The sequence below is a fragment of the Lontra canadensis genome, unplaced genomic scaffold, assembly GCF_010015895.1.
Source record: "Lontra canadensis isolate GAN:19392208 unplaced genomic scaffold, GSC_riverotter_1.0 scaffold1, whole genome shotgun sequence".
Lineage (NCBI taxonomy): Eukaryota > Metazoa > Chordata > Mammalia > Carnivora > Mustelidae > Lontra > Lontra canadensis.
This window is the reverse complement of record NW_022630995.1, coordinates 9,516,169-9,538,577: the sequence shown is the minus strand read 5'-3', so window position 1 is coordinate 9,538,577 and position 22,409 is coordinate 9,516,169. Positions and strand designations below refer to the sequence as shown.

Sequence of the window (22,409 nt, the reverse complement as noted above, 5' to 3'; positions counted from 1 at the left end):
TCCACTGCTAATGTGATTTGATCTATGATAGAAACTCAGAGCTAGAGAGTACCATATCTGAGTTTTCTAACGTATAAATTCCAGGCCAAAGGACTATGAGCTGGGAGCAGAGGGTGGGGGGCTTTCTGAACCCCATCAATTATCCCCCCAGCACAAATCAGATTCCCCCCGAAAAGAAACATGGGGGTGGAGGAGGGGGGTCAGGGAGTTGTCTCAAAAGAATTGGAGAGTCTGGGCTTCGCCAGCACCAGCCTTCTAGGGCTTCACCCCAAGCAGGAAATTGTTGCACTGCTCCACGGCTGCCCTGCACCGGTGCCCAGGCGGCCGGCCAATCCACTAACCCCTTCCCTGGCCTCGCACAGACCGCAGCATCCATGCAACCCTGGCCCCACAGTAACCCTGGCTGGCCTGACAGGAGCTGGCAGAGAGAGTCCAGGGCTTGCTACTTAAAGCTATAACCAGCTACCGCGAGTGGAGATGAGCTGCTTTAGCAGCAGTGGAGAAGACTTCGTGCAGGAGATTTTTACTTGCCCTCAAGAACTCACTCACCTGCTGTGGCTAGACACGCAAACTTGATAGGGAACAGCTCAGTTCCACTTGCTCATTACTGGGGGTATAGCTCAGTGGTAGAGCATTTGACTGCACTTGCTCATTACTAGTACTCATCTATCTGTCCGACCCAGCAACTTTTTTCACAAAGAGGTTGCTTGATTTCAAATGCCTAGATTCCGTTTTCAACATCAAATCATACTACTGATGTGTTTGTGTGTACATCATTACACGCGTATGTATCTTACACATACACACGCCCAAATACCCACGTGGACTATTTTATGTAAACGTATACATAGACCTCTTCGTTTACATGTGATTACACGTAGGGAATACACACATACAGAGAGATCCACATATGTGTCTGTGTTTGAATTCAGGTTACCCGAGCTACCAGAAGTATTAGGAATACCTCTGAGAACCAGGATTAGCTGACAATCAAAGGAAGAAGTTCTGAATGCAAGTATTCATGTCTTCCAGGAGACGAGGACAAGACACTCACTTCTCTGGATTCCTAATCCACAAACAGGAACTGTTGTCAGGATTAGGATCATTCCTATAAAGGACAGATCTATGCCTGGCACACAGAGTCAGTGCTCAGAAATTTTAACTAATATTAGTATTACGGTAAAACATGTATGGTAGCTCAGGAAGACTACTGTGACAAATTGGTTTTCTTCTGGAAATCAAATTCTATCTCAACCAACTCTGATAATCTGCCCCCCCACCCCCAGTCCCATAGTCTCCTTTGTCCTCTTACTTCATAAAATGGGCTCATCAAGTACCTCATCTAGGAAATGCCTATCCATGTTTTAAAATTCAGCTTATCGGGGCACCTGGGTGGCTCAGTGGATTAAGCCTCTGCCTTCAGCTCAGGTCATGATCTCAGGGTCCTGGGATCGAGCCCCGCATCAGGCTCTCTACTCATCGGGGAGCCTGCTTCCCCCTCTCTTCTCTGCCTGCCTCTCTGCCTACTTGTGAGCTCTCTCTCTCTCTCTCTCTGTCAAATAAATAAAATCTTTAAAAAAATAAAATAAAATAAAATTCAGCTTATCTACCATTTCCTGGAAATCTTCCCTGACCCCTAGCCTAGGTCTGATGGCTTTGTTACCTTTTTCATAAAGCAATGCCCCTTTCCTTCATATCTTTCTTTACTCAGTTGGGTGACTTTAAAAAGTAATGTCTCTATTGGGGTGCCTGGGTGGCTCAGTGGGTTAAAGCCTCTGCCTTCGGCTCAGGTCATGATCCCAGGGAGCCTGCTTCCTCGTCTCTCTCTGCCTGCCTCTCTGTTTACTTGTGATCTCTGTCTGTCAAATAAATAAATAAAATCTTTCAAAAAAAAAAAAAAAAGTAATGTCCCTATTGCCCACTCTAAGAGTGGGAACTACAAGGGGGCAAATACGAGACCTGCTTCTGTGCATTGGAGCATCCCTGGTGCTGAAAAGTACCTAGCACATACTCAATGGTCAATAACTATTTACTGAATGAATGAACGAGTTAGCCAGATATCAAACAATCAGTGAGTTCCCTCCTAAGAAGCACAAAGAGAGAAAATTCACTCACAGGAATATAAAGAATCTTGGGAGTTGCCAAGAAACACAAAAAATGGAAAAACTAGTATTTGCCTGAAAAAAGTCAAACCATCCAAGAAACTGAAGAGGTGTGGCTTTTTGTACTTGGCTTGAGAATCTTTATAACATTCCATCAAGGAGAAACCACAGAAAGAAATGAAAATTACAAAGCAGAGTGCTGGGTACCAACAGGGAAGGACGGGGAGGGATTCTACACAGAGAAACACACTTACTCCATGAAGGTTCAAGAAGCCTGGAAAGTGACAGCCAGCAGATTATAGAGCCATGGAGCTTATATTCTGTATTCTCATTCATTCAGGAGTCACCCAACACTTATTATGCACCTACTGTATACCAGGAATGGTGCCTGGTTTTATGGATACCAGGAGTAAGCGTGACAGACAGAGTTCCAACTCTCATGGAGCTTCTAGTTGAGCACAGGGGAAAAAGGCATTAAACAGATAATTTACGTGTGACCGGCACTCAGAAAACTATAGGTTGCTATAGTAACAACATTGCCTGGAAAGTCAGTAGATAAGTATATTTTGTTTTCTTCCAAGGAATTTATCCAAAGAATAGTATTTTTATGTCTTTAAAAATTTAAAATTTATATCTTTTCTTAAGCAACAAATTGCCATGATGATTTGTATCTATTCCTGTTGCTTAATAAGAGTAAAGTAATTTAAGAGAGAGCCTATACTTCTACTTTATGAATTTACACGGGAGTTTTGGTCAAGATGATGTTCCCCTTCATAACTTGTATGTACAAAAAGAAGAGAGTGAAAATGAGAGGGGGATAAAAGCTTAGTTATGAAAATCACAGAAGGATAGAGTTGATTTATATGAAATCTTAAGAACCTTAAACCTTAAAGTTCATAGCACTTCTTCTGTGAAAGTTACGCAGAGGGAATTCTAAACGCATAAAAGAAATATCTATGGCTCACCTTTCAAAAGTGGTACTCAGCTCCTCCATTCCAGTATTGATACCACTCAGTCTATCAGTGATGGTTTCTTGAGTACGCACTGTGTATCAAGCATTGTTAAAGGCCCAGAGGAAAGAGTTCTTACCCTCAATGAAGAAACCTATGCCCTTCCAAAATTAAATATACAAAATAAATTCAAGATAAACCTGAGACGTGGGGCACGTGGATATCTCGGTCGGCGGAGCATCTGGACCCTTGATTCGGGTTCAGGTCATGATGTCAGGGTCGTGGGATCGAGGCCCATATCGGGCTCTGTGCTCAGCAGTCTTCTTGAGATTCTCTCTCTCCCTCTCCCTCTGCCCCCGTCCCCTCATGCTAAATAAATAAATAAATAAATAAAATCTTTTTTAAAAAAAAGATAAATTTGAGATGCCAATAATGGATACAAACAAGATTTAAAACACTAATATAATACAAAGTGACTAGAGCTGCTGTTTTGGCCAAAATAGCCAGGAAAATTCTTTTTGTGGAAATGTAATTTAACACTTGAAGTGATGAGAAGGAACATCTATTTAAAGATCTAGAATGGAATATTTTGAGCAGGAAAACAAACAAACAAAAAAAAGCAACACTTCCAACAGGCCAGAGATGGGGACAATTTGGATTGTTTAAAAGACAAAAGGGAAGACCCATATGGCTGAAATATATTGAACAAAGGAATAATATCAGAGAAGTATGCTAAGACTAGATTTTATACAACACTGGTTCTCAAAATGCAGTGTCACCTGGGAACTTGTTAGGAGAGCAAACTGTCAGGCTCCCGAGCAGACTTGCGGAATCAGAAACCCCAGGTGGCTCCCAGAAATCTGAGTTCTGACAAGTCCTCCGTAAGATTCCCACACCTGCTACGGTTAGAGACCCCTTGGAAAGAGCAATGATTTCCCAAACCAGCTGCATATTAGAATCCTCTGGGGCAGCATTTAATTTACTTAGGCTGAGCCTTACCCTACAGTCAATGAATCGGTATCTCTGGGCTTGGTCTCTAGGTATCTCCATTTTCTTTAAAGCTCTTTGGATGATCACAATATACAATGATTATTGAAACTACTAACACAGGGTCTTAAAAATTATGGTAAGAAGTTTGAATTTTTTTTTCAGATTTATTTATCTGACAGAGAGATAGAGAGCACAAGTAGGCAGAGAGGCAGGCAGAGGAAGAGGGAGAAGCAGGGAGCCCGATGTGGGGGGGTAGGGGTCAATCCCAGGGCCCTGAGATCATGACTGGAGCCAAAGGCAGACGCTTAACTGACTGAGGCACCCAGGTGCCCCCAAGAAGTTTGAATTTTAATGGGAAGTAACTGAAAGTGTTCAAATAAAGTTTATGAAATTTAGTTTCAGCTCCTATGTGAAGGATGAAGAGGGGCAAAATAGAACAAGAAGACCAGTTAGGAGGTCACTATACTAACCTAAGTGTAGCCCTGGAAATTCTGTAAGTGGATTCAGAACATATTTTACAGAAAAATCCTAAGACTACAGATTCGATGGGAAAGAAGAGGCAAGAAAAGGCATCCAGCATAAGCCCACATTTTGGGCCTAAGAAATAGTTGCCCAGGGGCACCTAGTGGCTCAGTGGGTTAAAGCCTCTGCCTTCAGGTCAAGTCATGATCTCAGGGTCCTGGGATCGAACACTGCATTGGGCTCTCTGCTCACCGGGGAGCCTGCTTCCCTCTCTCTCTCTGACTGCCTCTCTGCCTACTTGTGATCTGTCCAATAAATAAATAAAATCTTTAAAAAAAAGAAATAGTTGCCCAGACTTTCTGGAGAAAATCATGCATGGCATGGCCATCAAGGATTAATCTTTGGCCCTTTTAAGTCTGGGATGGCTCTTAGACACCCAGCTGCAGATGCTGAATGAGCAGCCGGATATGCATACAAGTCTGGAGCACAGAGGAGAGGCCAGGGGTGCACATGGAATCACCCCCTATATGGATGATATCTGAAGCCATAAAATCAGATGAGACCATCTAAGTTGAAAGCGTACATACAAAAGAGGGCAGGGAAAGCACAGAACTGGCAGAGCTGGTGTATGGACAGGGTATAAGCCTGTGTCATAGAAATCTGAAGAGAATGATGGTCCCAGACTGTGACAGCACAGGACAACTGAAGATCTTAAGGCCTCTGTGTTGCCTCCTGGCATAACCCCCACCCCCAATTCTTGAAAGCAAAGTGGCTTTAGAACCTCACAAGCACTTCTTCTGAGTACTGGCTACTGAGTAACTTATGAGTATCCGCTTCAGAGCTCCAACTACGGTCAGGAAATCTTTACGTGAATCAAAGAAGGAATCCAAGAGTCAGACATATTAAGTGGCTTGTCCATATTCATACAGTTTCTGTATTCTGCCAGAACGTGACCTGGGATGGCACTCACTGGTGCTTCCCAAAGAACATGTAGCCTCCAGGCAAGGGGACCAAGAGAGGAAGTTTTAGCTGGGCACAGTTAATCCAATCTGGGACTGGAACTGACCTGTGCTGAGTCAGACTGGGCAGTGGGCAAGGGCCAAAGCAGTACTACAGATCCAAAAAGAAAAAGAAAAAAAAAACCTTGAAATTCCTTATCAGAGAAGCAGGTCAGTTGGGAAGAACCAGTATTCACTATCATTGCACATAAACAAGAAACAGTTGAGTTACAGAGGCTGGCACTAACTGAAAACTTGCTAGAAATGCAAACTTTCAGACCCCTCCACAGACCTACTAAATAAGAAACTGAGACAGCACATAGCAATCTATGTTTTAATAAGCTGTGCAGGAGATGTTGGTGTCCACTAAGGTCAGAGGCCCCTTGGAGAAGCCATGATTCTCACCTTTCACTGCATATTCTGCAGATGTAACATGTGAGGGCTCTTCCAGGGAAAGGCTCTTCCAGGTACCTCGACAGAGCTGGTACAACATTCTTATGTTGAAGTGACTTGGTAGGTACTTCCCTAACAGTATATTCAAGGGACAGTTCCTCTTGCTCTTAATATTTTATAAAAACATAACTATATTCCTCTCTTTATATACACATACATAACATGTATGTGTATATATATGAATATACATATTTCTCTTATTTCCACATTTTATTGGGAGTCAAGGTGAAACATCTCCCAAAACTGTAACAGCTTGGGTTGTAAGAGTTGAGTTCTTTGGAGAACTCAAGATTTCATCATAATGGATTAAAAATAAATTTTTAAAAAGTAAGTAGAAAAAGCATTAGTAGAAACTAACCATATCCCAATATTTGGAAAAGTAACACCCATAAATGCAATGCCCCCCCAGACCATGATTAACGGATAATGATCAAGTATGATGCTTTGATTTTTTCCTTGGCCAGGAATGCATGCATGCCCGTAACACACTTGTTATAGAGTCATAGAAGAGCCATCTAACATGAATCTCAGAAAGCTTATAGTCAACAACGTGCTAAGTTTAGATCCCTGGGCCTGTTGGAACCAGTAGAGACAGTAATGGAAACCTGGGAAGGGCTATCACTATAAGGATAAGCGAAATGCTATTAGGTCTAAGAATGACTTAATCTTTTTATTAGAGAAGATCACCAATGGGTATAGAGGGAAAGTAAGTTGTACTCAGTGGGGATTTTGACCAGCAATTTTGTATGATTAATAGAAAGGAAAAATGATTTATTACCTAATAAACACACTTTGGTTTACATAATATTTCAAAACCTAAGGTCCAACAGGTAGAACAAAAAGAACCACTGATCTAATTCGAACTCCCTAGTTTTTAAATATGGGAAGGAGTAACAGAGAAGTCCCATAAATATAGCCCTAATTTTAAAACATTCTGTTAGAGACACATGTTTCTAAAATTTTTCCAATCACAGCTATTAAAAAAAGTTCTCCTCTGAAAATTTTAGATCAATGGTTAGAGTCTAGGACCAATATGGTTCAGAATCTTACCTCATCATTATGCTGAGTTTAGGTTTGGCACCAAAGTTGAAGTCAAAGGTAACAATGACATGTGGCTGACCAAACAGAGATGGAGATCTCACAGTGTTTTAACTATATCTGGATCCACATCACTCTTTTTGGTCTGTTTTCTTGTCCTAGTGGCCAGTTAATCCCATCTTCAGAGCCAGGTAGGAAAAATAAAGCACTATACGAAACCAGGCAGGAAAGCAGGAAATATTGGCACCCTCTGAGCAAGATCAAGTATCCTGCAAGCTTAAAGGATTATTACCCCAAGATTCTAATCACTAGGCTAAAAGCATCCTGTTTCACAGATAATGCTAAAGGTAAGTTTTCCCACTGTGTTTGTGCTGCTAACATTTGCAGAATCTCTCACTAAGTGCTGTTCTTCCTTTTCTCTTGGGCTTTGCATGCTCAGACTGGGTCCCACTAAGTTTCACGTGACACCCTAGCATTTAATAGCACAGTCTTCTCAATCTAAAACAACCTTTCATTTTTAGGGACATCACTAGACAGAATTAGGCCTTCCAGAAATTTCTTGCATTTTAAATTGGAGTTGGATAATCCTATCAATTAATCAAAAATTCACCATGACCCCAAATGACGTTCGATAATGTCATTTAAGTTCAAAAATGCACTTCCTCGTAGCTAGAGTTAGGGACACACCATGCCACCTTACTCTCCATTCCTTGCCATTGCCTCCACAAAGTTGTAAAAAATGCATATTCTTTGCTGTATTTTTTTGTTTTTATCTTTTTTTAAGTTTTTTTTTTTAAGATTTTATTTATTTTGTTTGACAGATAGAGATCACAAGTAGGCAGAGAGGCAGGCAGAGAGGGAGGAGGAAGCAGGCTCCCTGCCGAGCAGAGAGCCCAATGCGGGGCTCGATCCCAGGACCCTGGGATCATGACCTGAGCCGAAGGCAGAGGCTTTAACCCACTGAGCCACCCAGGCACCCTATTTTTTTTTTTTTTAAGGAAAAAGGAATTTTTTTTTTTTCCGGACTGGCAAAAGAAATAGATATAACATATTGACCATCATCACCTGATGAAAGAGATAGGAAATGAGCAAGCTTGGTAACACTCTGAACTCCAGTATTATACCACCTAATGCCATAGAACTCTTTATCACCAGCTCCCCCCAAAAAAGTCTCACTCTGAGACTCAAGATTTAAAATATTTTCCCAAAACAAAAAGCAGGAAAGGAATGTTAAAATTATGACTTGTGCCTAGTTAAATCCATTCTGGCCAGAGTGTGAGCTTCTCATACCACTCTAGGGAAATTTTCCTGAAGTAGTTTGCTGCCTGTTAGGTACTATGAACGACAGAGAGGTCAACTGAATAAAACAGAAGTATTAACAGTAATAATAATAAAAGGTCAATCATGAACAGTCACTACATCCTTTAACTCTGAAGAACCTAATATGTGGAACAAGATATTCTCACTTCCTATTTCTAAAAAGAACCTAAGAAAGAACTTTCTATATATGGCAGAGCTATGTATAAATAAGATGGAGAAGAGTGAGGTTCCCATCCTTTGAAGTCTCGGGAGGCAGAGGTTAGAGTATCTCTCAGGGCCGATGTTAAAGGAGGCTCTGCATCAGGGGGAGAAGGTGATGTGAACATTACAGGATTTTCACCAACGTATTCACTTCAGAGAAGACTGAATTTTCCACAAATTATGTCACAGGCTGCAATATTTCTTATTTTGCAAATTTCATCATTACTACTATTAATCACAAAATAGGTAGGACAAATCATTTTAAGTTGAAAAAAAGAAGTTAAAGGACTGCAGTAATAATCATCCATTTCTTAGGGACCAGGCTGTGTGAGAAATGTCCTAACAGTCCTGCCAAGGTCTTGACCTGACCTCCACTTTACTGAAGGTAAGAGCCCTCCAAAAGGTCAAGTCACTTGTTGAAGGTCACAGGCTGGGAGGCGGTGGAATCAGAGTTAGGTGTGGTCTTCTACACCAACGCCCTAAACACTCTCCCCATGAGCCATTTCCCTCAACCGTTTTGCTCAAGTTTCGACTCCTGTCATCTACAGGAGTTACATTTTCCCAAACTGAACTCTTTCAAAGTATCATAACTCTAAATAGCTTAGCTGGTGTTCCTTTTCATTGGAATCTATTGGCTATTCTCACCACAAACCACAAAATTTAACATCTTCTAAACAAAAGTAGGCTATTACAATCTAGATCATACTTTTTCAAACCTACTAGGATAAATATAATGTTGGTTTTTTTTTTTAACATTACCAACTCTCAAGTTAAACCTCAGTACAACTATACATCCCCGTTTCTTCAATCAATAAACTAGAATTTTCAGAAATTCATTACAATTATGGAAGATTTGAACTTATTTATCAAAGAACTTACAAACCACATTGACTAATAACAGTATCTTGATACATTTTGTGCAGCCTAATATTGCTCAAAAATTAAGTCTCTTAAAAACAATTATTTAAAAAAAAACATCGAGTGATTAAAGTCCCTTGTTTCAGGGACAACAGGGTGGCTCAGTCGGTTAAGCATCTGTCTTCAGCTCAGGTCATGAACCCAGGGTCCTGAGACAGAGCCCAGAATAGGGCTCCTTGCTCAGCAGGGAGCCTGCTTCTCCCTCTGCCCCCTGCTCCCCTTACTTGTGCACAAACTCTCACTTCTCTCTGACAAATAAGTAAATTAAATCTCTAAAAAATTAAAATTAAAAATTAAATAAATTAATTAAAGTCCCTTTTTTTAGAGACAAAGAATTCCCAAAGTCTGACTACCTTAATAAAAAGTACAATTGATTTTTCTATCCCAAAACTTTTCTATCCCAAAACTTTTCTATCCCAAAACTTGCCATGTCACTATTGTAGACTAACAATATTAGGTTAAAACCTCACTTTTCAATTTTATTTCTGATTAACCTCATATTTCTAACAATTTAAAAACATAAAGTTAATCATGTGTGGCCTCCTTGTCAACAACCCACATTATGAGAAGCATATTTAGGTGGCTTGGGGTAACAGAATTGCCATGGGCTTTGCTGTCAACAGATACACAGGACAATATAGTTAGGCCACCCATTCTATGTCCTAACAACAAATTCTGTCGCTGGTCTTTGAATCCAAGTATTTAATTAAACATTGATTTTCTCTGCCTTTTCTATGGTCTGCCATATGTACATGCATATATGTGTTTATACGAGTGTTTGTGTACAGATATGTATGCATATATATCTCTATATACACATATAGAGCTACAGAGTATAAATACTATAAATGACACAAAACAAGATTTAATATCAAAATTAACTCATCTACTGAGAGTTATTTTGTTTTATTTTTTGAGAGTAAGGCTGATCTAATTGTTCTTTATGTTTTTCTAACTTTCTTTACAGTAATTCTCTGTAAACAATTATCACTAAAATGACATCAGCAATACACCTTGGAGAATGGCAAGAAGTAAGAGATATGAACATAGAGTAACATAGAGTAAATATAATAAGAAAGTGAGGAAAACACTTCAGGTGGAAGAAGTAAGAGCCATAGTGGGAGGTTTACTAATGGCACAATCACTGATCAAACTTGAAAGGTTAAAGAACCTAAATGATGGAAAAAGTCAGATTTTTCAAAGTCAAACTTCATAACCCTCTGAGATAGAACTTGGAGAACAAACTCTAGAAAAAAGTTACTATGAAAAAATATCCCTAAACTCCAGAAGAAAAGGCCCCATGACTTCAGAGAAATGCTCTTCTTTTCCTTTTTTTTTTAAGATTTTATTTATTTGAGAGAGAGAGAGCACAAGCAAGGGGAGCAGGAGGGGAAAAAGGAGAAGCAAGCTCCCCACTGAGCAGGGAGCCCCATGCAGTGCCCGATCTCAGGATCCCGGGATCATGACCTGAGCTGAAGGCAGCCACTTAACCAAGTGAGCCACGCAGGTGCCCCCAGAGAAACTTTACCCATGGCAGAAACAAAAGCAATATCATTAAGAAGCAGGAATCCGCACGCTCCTCCCATCCTGAATGCCCATGCAAGTCCTATTAACATCAACAACAGAGTCTCTGATTTATGCTTCTTTCTCTCTCTCTCTCCCTTTTGTATCATATTTGGTCCTACATTCAGATAAACACTGGCCCTCCAGTGTGTTTGTTATATACGTCACAAAGTCCATGAGATCAACGTCTGCATCCTCCCTCCATTCTCAGGGCCATCACGGGCAGGCCTCCAACAAGACTCCTCCTTTCTTCAGAGGCCCCTCCTCCCATCCACCCCATCCCCACTGTCATCAGGGATTACTTTAAAGTAAATGTTTATCTTTTCAAATCTCCTGTACCACAAATATTGCTTCCTCCAGGAAGCCTTCTACCATCTTCCAGGCAGAAACCATCTTCCCACCCTCCGGGCTCTCACATCTCATGCGGTATAGGCTTACAACATAGAAAACACTCTCCCTTGTACTTCCAGTCTCCTAATGCCTGTCTCCTTTCCAGTGCCCTTGAAGACCGAGGTTATGCCTGACTTACCTTCAGGATTTACCACAGCAATCTGTATAGCACTTCACAGAGTCTAGTGCTTCAAAATGCTTTAACTTGGATCCGTATTCCTGGAGGCAAAGATTAAGTCAAAGAACACGGTTTCCACAGTTGAAAACTTTGAGACTGGACTGAGTTTACAAGAACTCTGTGACCTCAAAACCTGATTATGCGCGAGGGCATCCTATCAATACCAAGCTGTCCTCTTGTTCTTGTTTTATGATGATTTACTCAGAAGAAGGCATTTTAAGATGGGGTCAGCACTATTTTCACAGTTCTTTTTCTTTTTTTTTTTTTTAAAGATTTTATTTATTTATTTGACAGACAGAGATCACAAGTAGGCAGAGAGGCAGGCAGAGAGAGAGAGGTGGAAGCAGGCTCCCCGCTGAGCAGAGAGCCTGATGCGGGGCCCGATCCTAGGACCCTGGGATCATGACCCGAGCCGAAGGCAGAGGATTCAACCCACTGAGCCACCTAGGCGCCCCTATTTTCACAGTTCTTAAAGTAGGTCTTGAGTATCTTGAAAAATCTGTATTAGAGTAATGAAGTCATGGTTGTCAAGGCACTGGGAAGAAGAAGCATTACTTGCCGTGCTGACAGCAGAAAGAAAGAGTACTTCTGTTGCCCCTTTAATTTTATTTTTCCATGTCTGTCCAAAGGAAGATTTGCAGCCTCATATTTAAATTTTTCCCCAATTTTTAACTCATCTTTAAATTTAATTTTTAAGAAATTTACTACACCAAAGTTAAGGGAGACAATGGAAACAAATCATCATCAAAATGATAGAAATCAAATAACAAGCACTCTACCGGCGATATTCATAAACAAACATGAATAATTTAGCTTAACTACAAACTAACTATTATAAAGAAGTATTAGCAAAATTCAAAAACACTTCTGATAGGGGTTTTTTTCTTTTTTTCCACTTCTTACTCTATGTCCTTGGATATTCTTCATATAAGAGTAACCAAATCACACAAGAGAAATAGAGCCAAAGAAATTGGGAAAGACTTGACATATGTATGATTCTCGACTTATGCAAATCTGATACAAAATGTGAAAATGATCAAGGACTATGCCAAACCTTGCCTCTTTCCCCCAGATAAGCACATTCCCGCTGCCTTTATATATGAGAAAGGGGGCAGAGTGGGAGATGTGCCCAACCGGGGAGACACACAACGACGTAAATGCTGACATCTCCCGAGGAGCCACACCTTGACTGAATCTCGGCAAAGCAGCAGTGACGCTCGCCATGGTCCTGGATCTCCCAGAGTAACTGAACTAGAGAACTTCCAACCATTCTTCATTTTAAAAGGGGCCAGTACACAAGGAATAACACGGAGGACATTAGGAAAAGGAAAGGAAAAGTGAATTGGGGGATATCGGAGGGCGAGACAAAGCATGAGAGACTATGGACTCTGAGAAACAAACTGAGGGTTTTGGATGGGAGGAGGGTGGGGGGATGGGTGAGCCTGGTGGTGGGCATTAAGGAGGGCATGGATTGTCTGGAGCACTGGGTGTGGTGCATAAACAATGACTCTTGGAACACTGAAAAAAATAAAATTTAAAACAAAGCGGGGGAGGGGGGAGTACCTGCTGCTTTTTTTTTTTTTTCCTTCTACTTTGGGAATTAAAGTGTTTAGGGGTTTTGAGCTCCTTCTAACCCTGCATTGCTAAAATAGTCTGGTGTAGGTAGGTGCCCAGAGGTAAACCAGGTTTCAGCCCTTTGTTCCTCAAACCTTCTAATGAAATCAGCATAAAAATCATAAACAAACAGATCTCCCCCCTACTCCCCACCCCCACTTCCCAACAATAAAACACAGAAAACCTTTCATAGACTTGTTCCAAGGGGAGGTGATAGGCCTTCAGCAAATCAGGCTCCTCTCACAAAAGCAGATGTTCGAATGTCAACATCTAAAGATCGGCCTTCCCAAATGCTCTTTTCCAAATCCACTGTATAAATAGCGGCAGACTTGTATCCATTTTTAGTATCAAACATTTCTTTCACTAGATTGAGCTGTATTTACAATCACAGGTCAAACGTTCTTAATCCCAGGCACACTGGCTCATAATACTTTTTAGACAGACTTTTTAAAACTGCCTCTGCAGCTAGACTTAGAGAAATAGGCATGGCGAGAACGTGCTGTTGAGGGGCCCAAATCCCAAAGCAAAAAAGTCTCAAGGCAGGGGAATCCTAAGGCTGTTTCCTTTATAGGTTTGCAATTATCCTCCAAGACTTCATTGGGCCATGCTCCAAACCTAAGAAATAAAATACCTCCCATATTAACCAGATGTGACCATCAGATATTTCAAAAAAGAGGTGCTATTTGTGGCTTCCAAATTGTTCACCTCAAGCTTCCAAGACCCCTTGCCCTAACAGTGAGGATCCCTGACAGAGGCCTCAGGGAGCCTAAAAGTTGGTCTAAAGTGAGAATAGGGCAGGAAGAAGAGACCCCAGGAGAAAGAGCGTCTTCCACCTGTGTTGTAGGCAGGCCCTTCCTGAATTTATCCATGTCGAATGCTACTTTATTAGGTAACCCCTAGTGATTTCATCTGAAGGAAGAATTCCAAATGTTAAAAAAAATGCTAAAAATTTTTGTCTTAGATAGACTCCCTTGATCATAAAATCAGCCCACAAGGAAATCACTGAGCGGGATAACCCAGGAAGGCCATTAGCAGTCAGCTCGTCCACTCCCTACCAGTTCCCTCTGATGTTAATCCAGGGGAATTAACAGAGCAATATTGTTCCAGCAAGTCCAGAGAAATTCAGTTTCCTTACGTTATGAAATACATGAAATAAAGCCTACTAACCAAACAACCCTTTATTCTGGCACATTTGTAGACCACAAACTATGATTGTGAGCTGCCACTGCTCGCAGGGGAGATTTAATGGTGTTACAGAGTAAATGCCAGGGCTCTGTGGAATACAGAAATCTATTTTCAGCTGGGATTCTCAGCCAGCAGTGTCTTCCCGTTAAGAAGCGTGTGAAATTTCAGAAATGTCGAAGCAGAGAGGTAAAGCATGTCGACGCCCTCCAGCCGGAGACCACCTGCAGCACATCTGCTGTGGATGAGCTGGGTTTATTCCATGTTGCATAGAGGGAAAATGCACACCAGAGGGAAGCATCAGCATTTCAGTAAAAAAAGCGGGAGAAAGAACCATTCACGGGACTTGGGCTTCAGCTGGGTAATTTGGGGGAAGGTCTAGAGAAGCTGGGCTTTGTTCTAGATTGGATGCTATTAGAAAGCAGGGACGATTCCATGCCTGACCACCTCGGTAGTTCTTACCTAGAGGTAGGATAGACTAAAGCAAGAATAGAGCTGTAAATGGGAAAGAATTAGCAGTCGCTCATAAATGATCACCTTGCAGAGAACAGGAAAAGGTCACACTAGACAGTAACGTATTGGTTATTGTTGGCCACGCTGGGTAAGAATCACTGTCACTTCCTTCGGGAAGACTCAGATGTTGATTTCAGAAACCCAGAGAATAATTTAGTTATGATGCATATCACTGTCTAGATCATATTCTACACATTGGCTTCTGATACATCACTTGAGGCATCTTAGGTCCTCTTCAATCACGCCTTTACTAAAGCACCTTTCCTTTGACCGTTTCATACAGTCACCTGAGACAGGTGAAGTCTACCTTACCAGTTCAGTCAAGTGTCTGATTCCAGAGAGGTAAAGACAACTTAAGTGCTATTGCTTTTCAAATTATCTGTGGTGAAGAAAATGTTTTCTTTTCCCCCAATTGGTCTTGGAATATTTTGTAAAATACAACAGAAATTAATTACCAGAGGGGTGCCTGGGTGGCACCGTTGGTTAAGCCAACTCTTCTCCGACTCTTGGTTTCAACTCGGGTCCTGATCTCAGACTCCTGAAATCAAGGCCCGCACCCCTCAGGCTCCACACTCAACAGGAAGTCGGCTTGTCCCTCGCCCTAGGCTCCTCCCCAAGCTCAGGCTCTCTCTCCCTCTCTCCCAAACAAATAAAGTCTTCTAAAAAATAAGAAGAAGAAAAATAAAATGAGGGGCACCTGGGTGACTCTTGATTTTGGCTCAGGTCATGATCTCAGGGTCCTGGGATTGAGCCCTGCGTCAGTATCCCTGCTCAGCAGGAAGTCTGCTTAAGGATTTTTCTCTCTCTCCCTCTCCCTCCCCCACCCCTGCTTGCATGTACTCTCTCTCTCTTTCTTTCTCTCTCTCTCTCTCTCTCTCACAAATAAATAAATCTTAAATTCATTCATTTATTCACTCATTCATTCATTTTAAAAATGATAAAACTGGGGCACCTGTGTGGCTCAGTCAGTTAAGTGTCTGCCTTTGGCTGAGGTCATAATCCCAAGGTCCTGTGATGGAGAGATCCCCGAATCAGGATCCCTTCTCAGCAGGGACCCTGCTTCTCCCTCTCCCTCTGCTGCTCCCCCTGCCTGTGCTCGCTCTCTCTCTATCAAACAAATTTAAAAAAATCTTTTTCAAGACCTTTCTAAGGTCAAGAAGGTTAAGGTTAAATCCCTATATAGTCAGTTAAAGAGAAAAAAGGGTTTAGGAAGTAGCAACCAGCCAAGTTTATTTCCATTCCCTACAATTAAACTTCCTATTTCATCTCTGCTAAGGGCTTATCCCACGCAAAACAATTCTGCAATTTTAAGAACTTGTTCCCAGCTTAATGAAGTGGTCCTAGTGTTATCCCATGGGTTTGTGGATTCGCTCCCCAAAGCCCTGCTTGCTGTTCTTCCTGTTGTCATCACCGCGCTTCCTCCAGGCACAGGGCTGCTGTGAGCTGGAAGCTCTAGGAAAGGCTTCACCCCGCATTCCCACAGAGCAGCACTGCCTTCTCTGCAGGCTAGACCCACCTTTTCCTGGACTGAGCTGAAGGCCTCAGACAATTATCTCTGGTTCAAAACTCTGTCCTGTTCGTATCTCCGAACATATTTCTCTCGAAAACTACAATTTTCCAAGTTAAATGTGATTCTAACATATATATATATACACACACACATATGCCAGATATTTTGACACTTAAATCCCATGACAAATTTAACATCTTTGAGCTGCACGAAGATGGTAACCACGACTCCTTTCACCGTTTCAGAGCCTAGAATAGCACTTGGCCCATTACCGGCTCCTACAAACACTGTTTCATTAACTAAATAATGGATCAAAGACTGGAACAAATTGATACTTGTAGTGTGCCGGGGTAGTGTCACACACACACACACACACACACACACACACTCGATATCAATTTACATGTGATGCTAACACCGTTATCTGAAAAATGAGAAATTAGAGAATCCTAATAATTAGTCATTCAGACTTTGTATCTATGCTCCTCTTCCTTATAACAACTTGTTACGTGCCCAGATTTCTCATATCTATGATTAGACAATTAGACATGTATAGTAAGAAAAATACCCGTTGCTAAATGAGATGTAAAAATCACTGTGATGATGCATTAAAATAAGTTCCTTGCCTTTTACTTTCCTTAAACTGATTTTCCAGCCAATATCCCACATTTCAAATCTTAACTGAGAAGGTAAAAAGTACATAATATTTTATGTTTTAAAACCAAAAAGTAACACTGGATTAAGTTTTATACTCAATGTATTTTACTTAAAAGTATTATAAAGTGGTACCTTTCGTATGATTTATGTTCTTTTCTATCTTAGGAGTACTGAAACAATCTCTCTCAATGAATACTTTGAACTTCATCTTCTAGAAAGTGCTTTCTTTTTTATTTCCTATTCAATGACTGAATTAATTCACCTCTATTCAACCTTTGTTCAGAATGAGAAAAATTCGAGTGATTCCTTATGTCTTCAAACCCTAGAATATGGTCTAGCACCAAACGCGGAGTGTAGAGACCTAATCTAATGCAGTCCAACTTGAACACTGGGACCTACGTATGTTCTGCTGCATGTCCTCTGCACTGGCTTTTAAAACCCTACAGAACATCAAGAGGCAGGAGAGGACTGCAAAAAGAAAGTCTAAAACAATGACCTTACCAACATTTGGTAAAACATATGTGCCATACCACCTCTGGGTTGGGCCTATGCATGGAGAAAACAATCGCAAAAAATTAATGGTATTGTTGGAGAACCAGCTAAGGTAGGGTAATTATAAGCAGGAACATAAGGAGTATTTGAGAACTCCCAGAAGAGAGGCAAAACAAAGGGAATAGCTCTGAACTCCCAAGAAACAGCCGCTTGGCAACCATCGAAAGAAAAATGGTTGATTTTTTGAACAAAGTCAACTGTGGATGGAAGAGGCATAAACATTGACACACTTTTCAAGTAACATCTGGGGAGACAAAACAAATAAAAATATTTCACATCTGCAGAGTGTGTAGAGAAAGGTCAGTTACTACTGGCCTCGACAACAAAACAGAAGAGCAATATATGGGTATTTTAGTTCAAACTAAAGAAAGAACTGACTCAAAGCCACAATGCAAAGGGGACTACATCTCGTGTTTGTAAAGTAATGCTATTTGAATGAATCCTGACAAAGGATCTGCTCATTTCCCATTTTACCATTCTGTGGGGAAGCGAAAGAATGCATTCAAAATAGTTTCTTTAAGAAGATATCCAAAGTGTCCACATAAGAAGTGAAATACTATCATTTGGAGGAATCTACATTTCTTTAAAAATTTTCAGAATGCTTTGAAAGATATAAGGAAATGAAATTCCCCAATGTAACAGAAGTGAAAACGTAAGCAAAAAATGCTAAAATAGGTATCTTTTGCTTCTCGGAATAATGCTGTCTTTGTGGCAAAATGAAGCCAAAGCACACGTCTTTGACAGTCAAGTCCTTTCTCAAGCTCCTTCCTGAACCTAAAATATCGTAAGGCTTCCTTTCCACCTATACCTTCCAAACCATGCTGGAGCCATGCTGCACTCCCACACACCTGCAAACACACACACACACACACACACACACAGAAGAGAGTAAGTCTTACCAGACCGTCACAGTTGCTAATGGCAACAGAGGTTCCTGGAATGTCCATGATGTCACCAACATAAGCACAGTTAGTCTGCAAAGGCTCTGTTTTCCAGATTCTTTCTGAAGCATTTCCTGATTGATGATCATCAGTAGGGTCAGTTATATTCTCTGGCACCAGATCTGTGTCGTGCCATTCCACAACAGCCCCAGGAGCGACTAGCTGAGTGTTGGGCCTTAGTCGCAGATGAAAATCTCTTCCAAACGCGGTGATGTTAAAGAACAATTGCTCAGAGTTGGAAGACACGTCCCTCGGTGACCTCCTTTTGTGATTTGCAGAAAGAATATGGGAGAGATAGTGTCCTTCAAAATTTGTGCTGACTGGAGTCACCAGCTCATACTCACTCTGGCTCTTTATTGGTAAATCTGTGGGGTGAAAAATAGAATTGTAGAACCCTGTGTGACAAGAGAACACAGGAGGACATAACATAAAGTGCCCCACCTCAGAAGGCTGTACGTCAACTTGCATAATAAATATATTCCTGAGCCATCTCATTAAGTATGAAATTTTGAGACCTCGGATCATTTCTCAACTATACTTAGGTAACTCGGGTTCCATCAATGGTTTTCTTTTTTAAAAATGTACTACAATGTGAATATTCATACCGCATTTATATGTTTGAGACTATGAATATAATAAGTTTCTATAAATGATATCTGGTTTGCTTACAATCAAGACATGATCTCAGCTCATTTATTATGGGCATAATTGACACTTGCTATAATTTTTTAACAAAGTTGTTATTATGTAAAAGAATTTTTTTTGATTATTTAATTTTTTTCCCTATAAAAATCCTAGAATTTATATTCATTATAATAGCTACTTTATGTTGCATTTATGGTTGACCTATAATTTTATACACTATAGTTTATGGTGCTGTAGTTTATACATAATTTTTCCATCATAACAAACCTAACAATCACACTTCCCAGGTAAGGAAACTGAGATTCAGGAAGTATGTGCCCAAGATCATGTAACTGTGAAGCTTAGATATCAATCCAAGTTATACTCCAAAGCCCATACACTCCTTCTGCTCCACTGAGTTGTGCCCCAGAAATCACAGAACATTTGCAGAAAACAAGGAGAATGGGTAAAAGAAAAGTAGAAATCATAATCTATAAATTAAATATGTAGATGTTGGTCAGTTAAGAGCAAATGGCAATGCCATTTTGCAACAAATTCCACACATGGGATAGATTCTCATTTTAATATTTATGTATGCTTGGAGTCCACCTTGCATGATGCGTGGCCAGCTACAGGTTAAACTCAAGTCACAATTAATCCCCCTCATTTAGCCAAATGTATTATGTCTGTTAAGCAAACACCCTGGGGAAAGATAACTCATTGAATAAACCATTTATCCCTTATTAGAAATAATTTGGAAGCAAGACAGTGGATCCTGGAAAAGGACATGAGGAGAAGGATGAGAAAAGGACACAAGCAAAATCTGATAACAGAAATTAAAAATCCCCCACCTTCATGATTCTAGCCTAAGACTAGTCCTGCAGTATGTAAAAGGACCATAAAAAAAATTCTATGACCTACGAATATTTCTCGCCTAGAGCAATCACGTGTACATCATCCAACAAATCAAAGTGTAAGACTCATAACTGAACTATAACATCGCTGATCTTAAAGTAACCTTATCGAATATGTTCATTCTGTTCCTGCTTTTTAAATACTTCAAACAGTATATAAAATATCAGAAGACAAAGGAAGGCATTTTACAACTTGGAAATTCTCTGAGTGCACGCTTGATATCATTATGCCATTTAGAATGGCCAATGTATTTAAATAAAATACCCTTCTTTATTAAATGCACAGATCAAATATTTACTAGGCAGAGGAGTGAGGACTGTCGCCTCCCAGGGTAAAGTGAAGCCCGGCTCCAACCCTGGGAGGAGAAGCAGAGGCACGATACCTGCTTTGTGGGTTCTCTGAACCAGAGTCAAGGACCCACACTAGGCATCAGCATTAAGCACAGATGCAAAGATGTCATCTCTCTTACAGCTTAATCCCTGGGGAATACTTTTGTAGCTTCTGGCTTATAGAAAGAACTCGAAATTTTAAGGCATGATCTCGAGTGTTGCAGGAGCAGAGTGATGGAGGGGAAGGTCTCCACAGTAAGGGGTGAATCAGGCTCTTGGATGTGGACTGACAAAGCCTAACCCCAACTAAGTACAAACTCCTTATGGACAAGAAACTCCCCCATTCAGCTTGGTATTTCCAATATCATCTAATACAAGATTTTGTACACGCCATGGTCTCTTGTCAGTAGGATTTAAGTTAGTAACGCAGGTAACTGGAGAACCTTTGCTTTGCCCATGCTGCACACACTGACTTACAAGATATCCTACCAGAGGGCCAAGGGCGTCTGGCTGCACCAGTAATCCCACTTATAACTCTTTCTCTAACAATTCATTTACTGTTTCAAAGGAAGGAGATTTCCCATCTCCACCGAAGGAAATTCACACACCCAAAGTCTAGACAATATACTGATGCCTGGATTAAGTCACTAGAGAACTAGAAAATTCAGGAAGAATGCAAGCAGACTCCTCCATACCCAGGAGGACACCCAGAGCCTCATGCTTACAGCACAACATGCATCCTAGATTCTCTGGGACAGTTCCATTTTTCCACTGTCAGACAGTATGTTCTGCATTTTTATTCAAAATAAAGATGGCATATTTCTACAGAGCTTTGTCTTCTTTGATGCTAAATAAGAAGTCCTTCCTAAAATGTACACATAAGACACACTGCTGAAATTAAACCCAGAATGAGTGATTTTCCAATTAGGAATTACCGTAACCAAAGGAAAAGATGTAGTTAGTAACCCCTCAGGCTGCCACCCCTCTGGACAGTAGTTAGCAGAACTGACAAAGGAGCTACCAGGCCAGCTGCCACTTATTGGCAGGATAAATGCTGGGCACTGTGCTTTGTGATCAAGAATATACCATCTCTATGGCACCTGGGTAGCTCAGTCGGTTAAGAGTCTGCCTTTGGCCCCCGTCATGATCCCAGGGTCCTGGGATCGAGCCCCAAGTCTGGTGCCCTGCTACCAGGGAGCCTAACTCCTCCCTTCCTTTCTCCTGCTCCCCCTGCTTGTGTTCTCTAACTCCCTCTCTGTCAAATAAATAAATAAAATATTTTTTAAAATATATACCATCACTAATTCTCACAGCAATCGCAGCAGGTGGGTGTTATTATCCCTAGTTTATCAATGAAAAGGCAGGCCTAGGAGGCCCGACACATTACAAGCAAGAAGCCAAGGGGAAAATTCAATTTTGATCATTTTGACACTGAGGACCATGCTGCTATCCTCTTATTCACTTCAGAATGGAGGGAACATCTTGCTGTCGATTTCTAATTTAAGATCTGACTTATAAAGGAAAACTACCACAAGAATGACCACGTTCTGTCTACCCGCAGCCAGACAACCAATTTTGCCTACAGTATAGTTTCAAAAATTTCTGTAAAAGCTCTTAAATTGGGAAGGCTCTTCACTTTGCTCTTTGGAAAGCAAAAAAAAAAAAAAAAAGGTGGGAGGGGGTGGTGGGGAAAGCTCAACGCCATCAAAAGTATTTTCATCTTAGATTACAATCATACAAGCAAATTAAGTTATACCAGTGGTAAGTTACTGTATTCAGACATCACAAACCTCATAGGTCCAAATCCTTCCACAAAGCAGGACAGCCTGTGGATAAGGAAGGAACTGCACCATTAGAAAGCGGTAAGTTAAGTCAGTGCATGACCCTGACCAAGTTCTTCAGTCTCTCTTAGGTTCAGTGTCCTCGGTTGTTAACTGGAGGCTAGAAATACTTCCCACTTTATAGGTCTGGTGGGAGAGGTTTAAATGAGATTATGCAGAGGATGCAAT

At 40.9% G+C, this 22,409-nt stretch overlaps 1 protein-coding gene across 1 annotated transcript in view; it reads right to left on the bottom strand.

Moving 5' to 3' along the window:
* ADAMTS3 (ADAM metallopeptidase with thrombospondin type 1 motif 3) overlaps window positions 1–22,409 on the bottom strand; it is a 248,705-nt gene that overhangs the window by 210,369 nt on the left and 15,927 nt on the right. Inside the window, exon 3 of the mRNA XM_032842910.1 lies at window positions 18,491–18,897. Within this exon, the coding sequence (XP_032698801.1) occupies window positions 18,491–18,897 (407 nt within the window). The remainder of the gene's footprint in view (window positions 1–18,490; window positions 18,898–22,409) is intronic.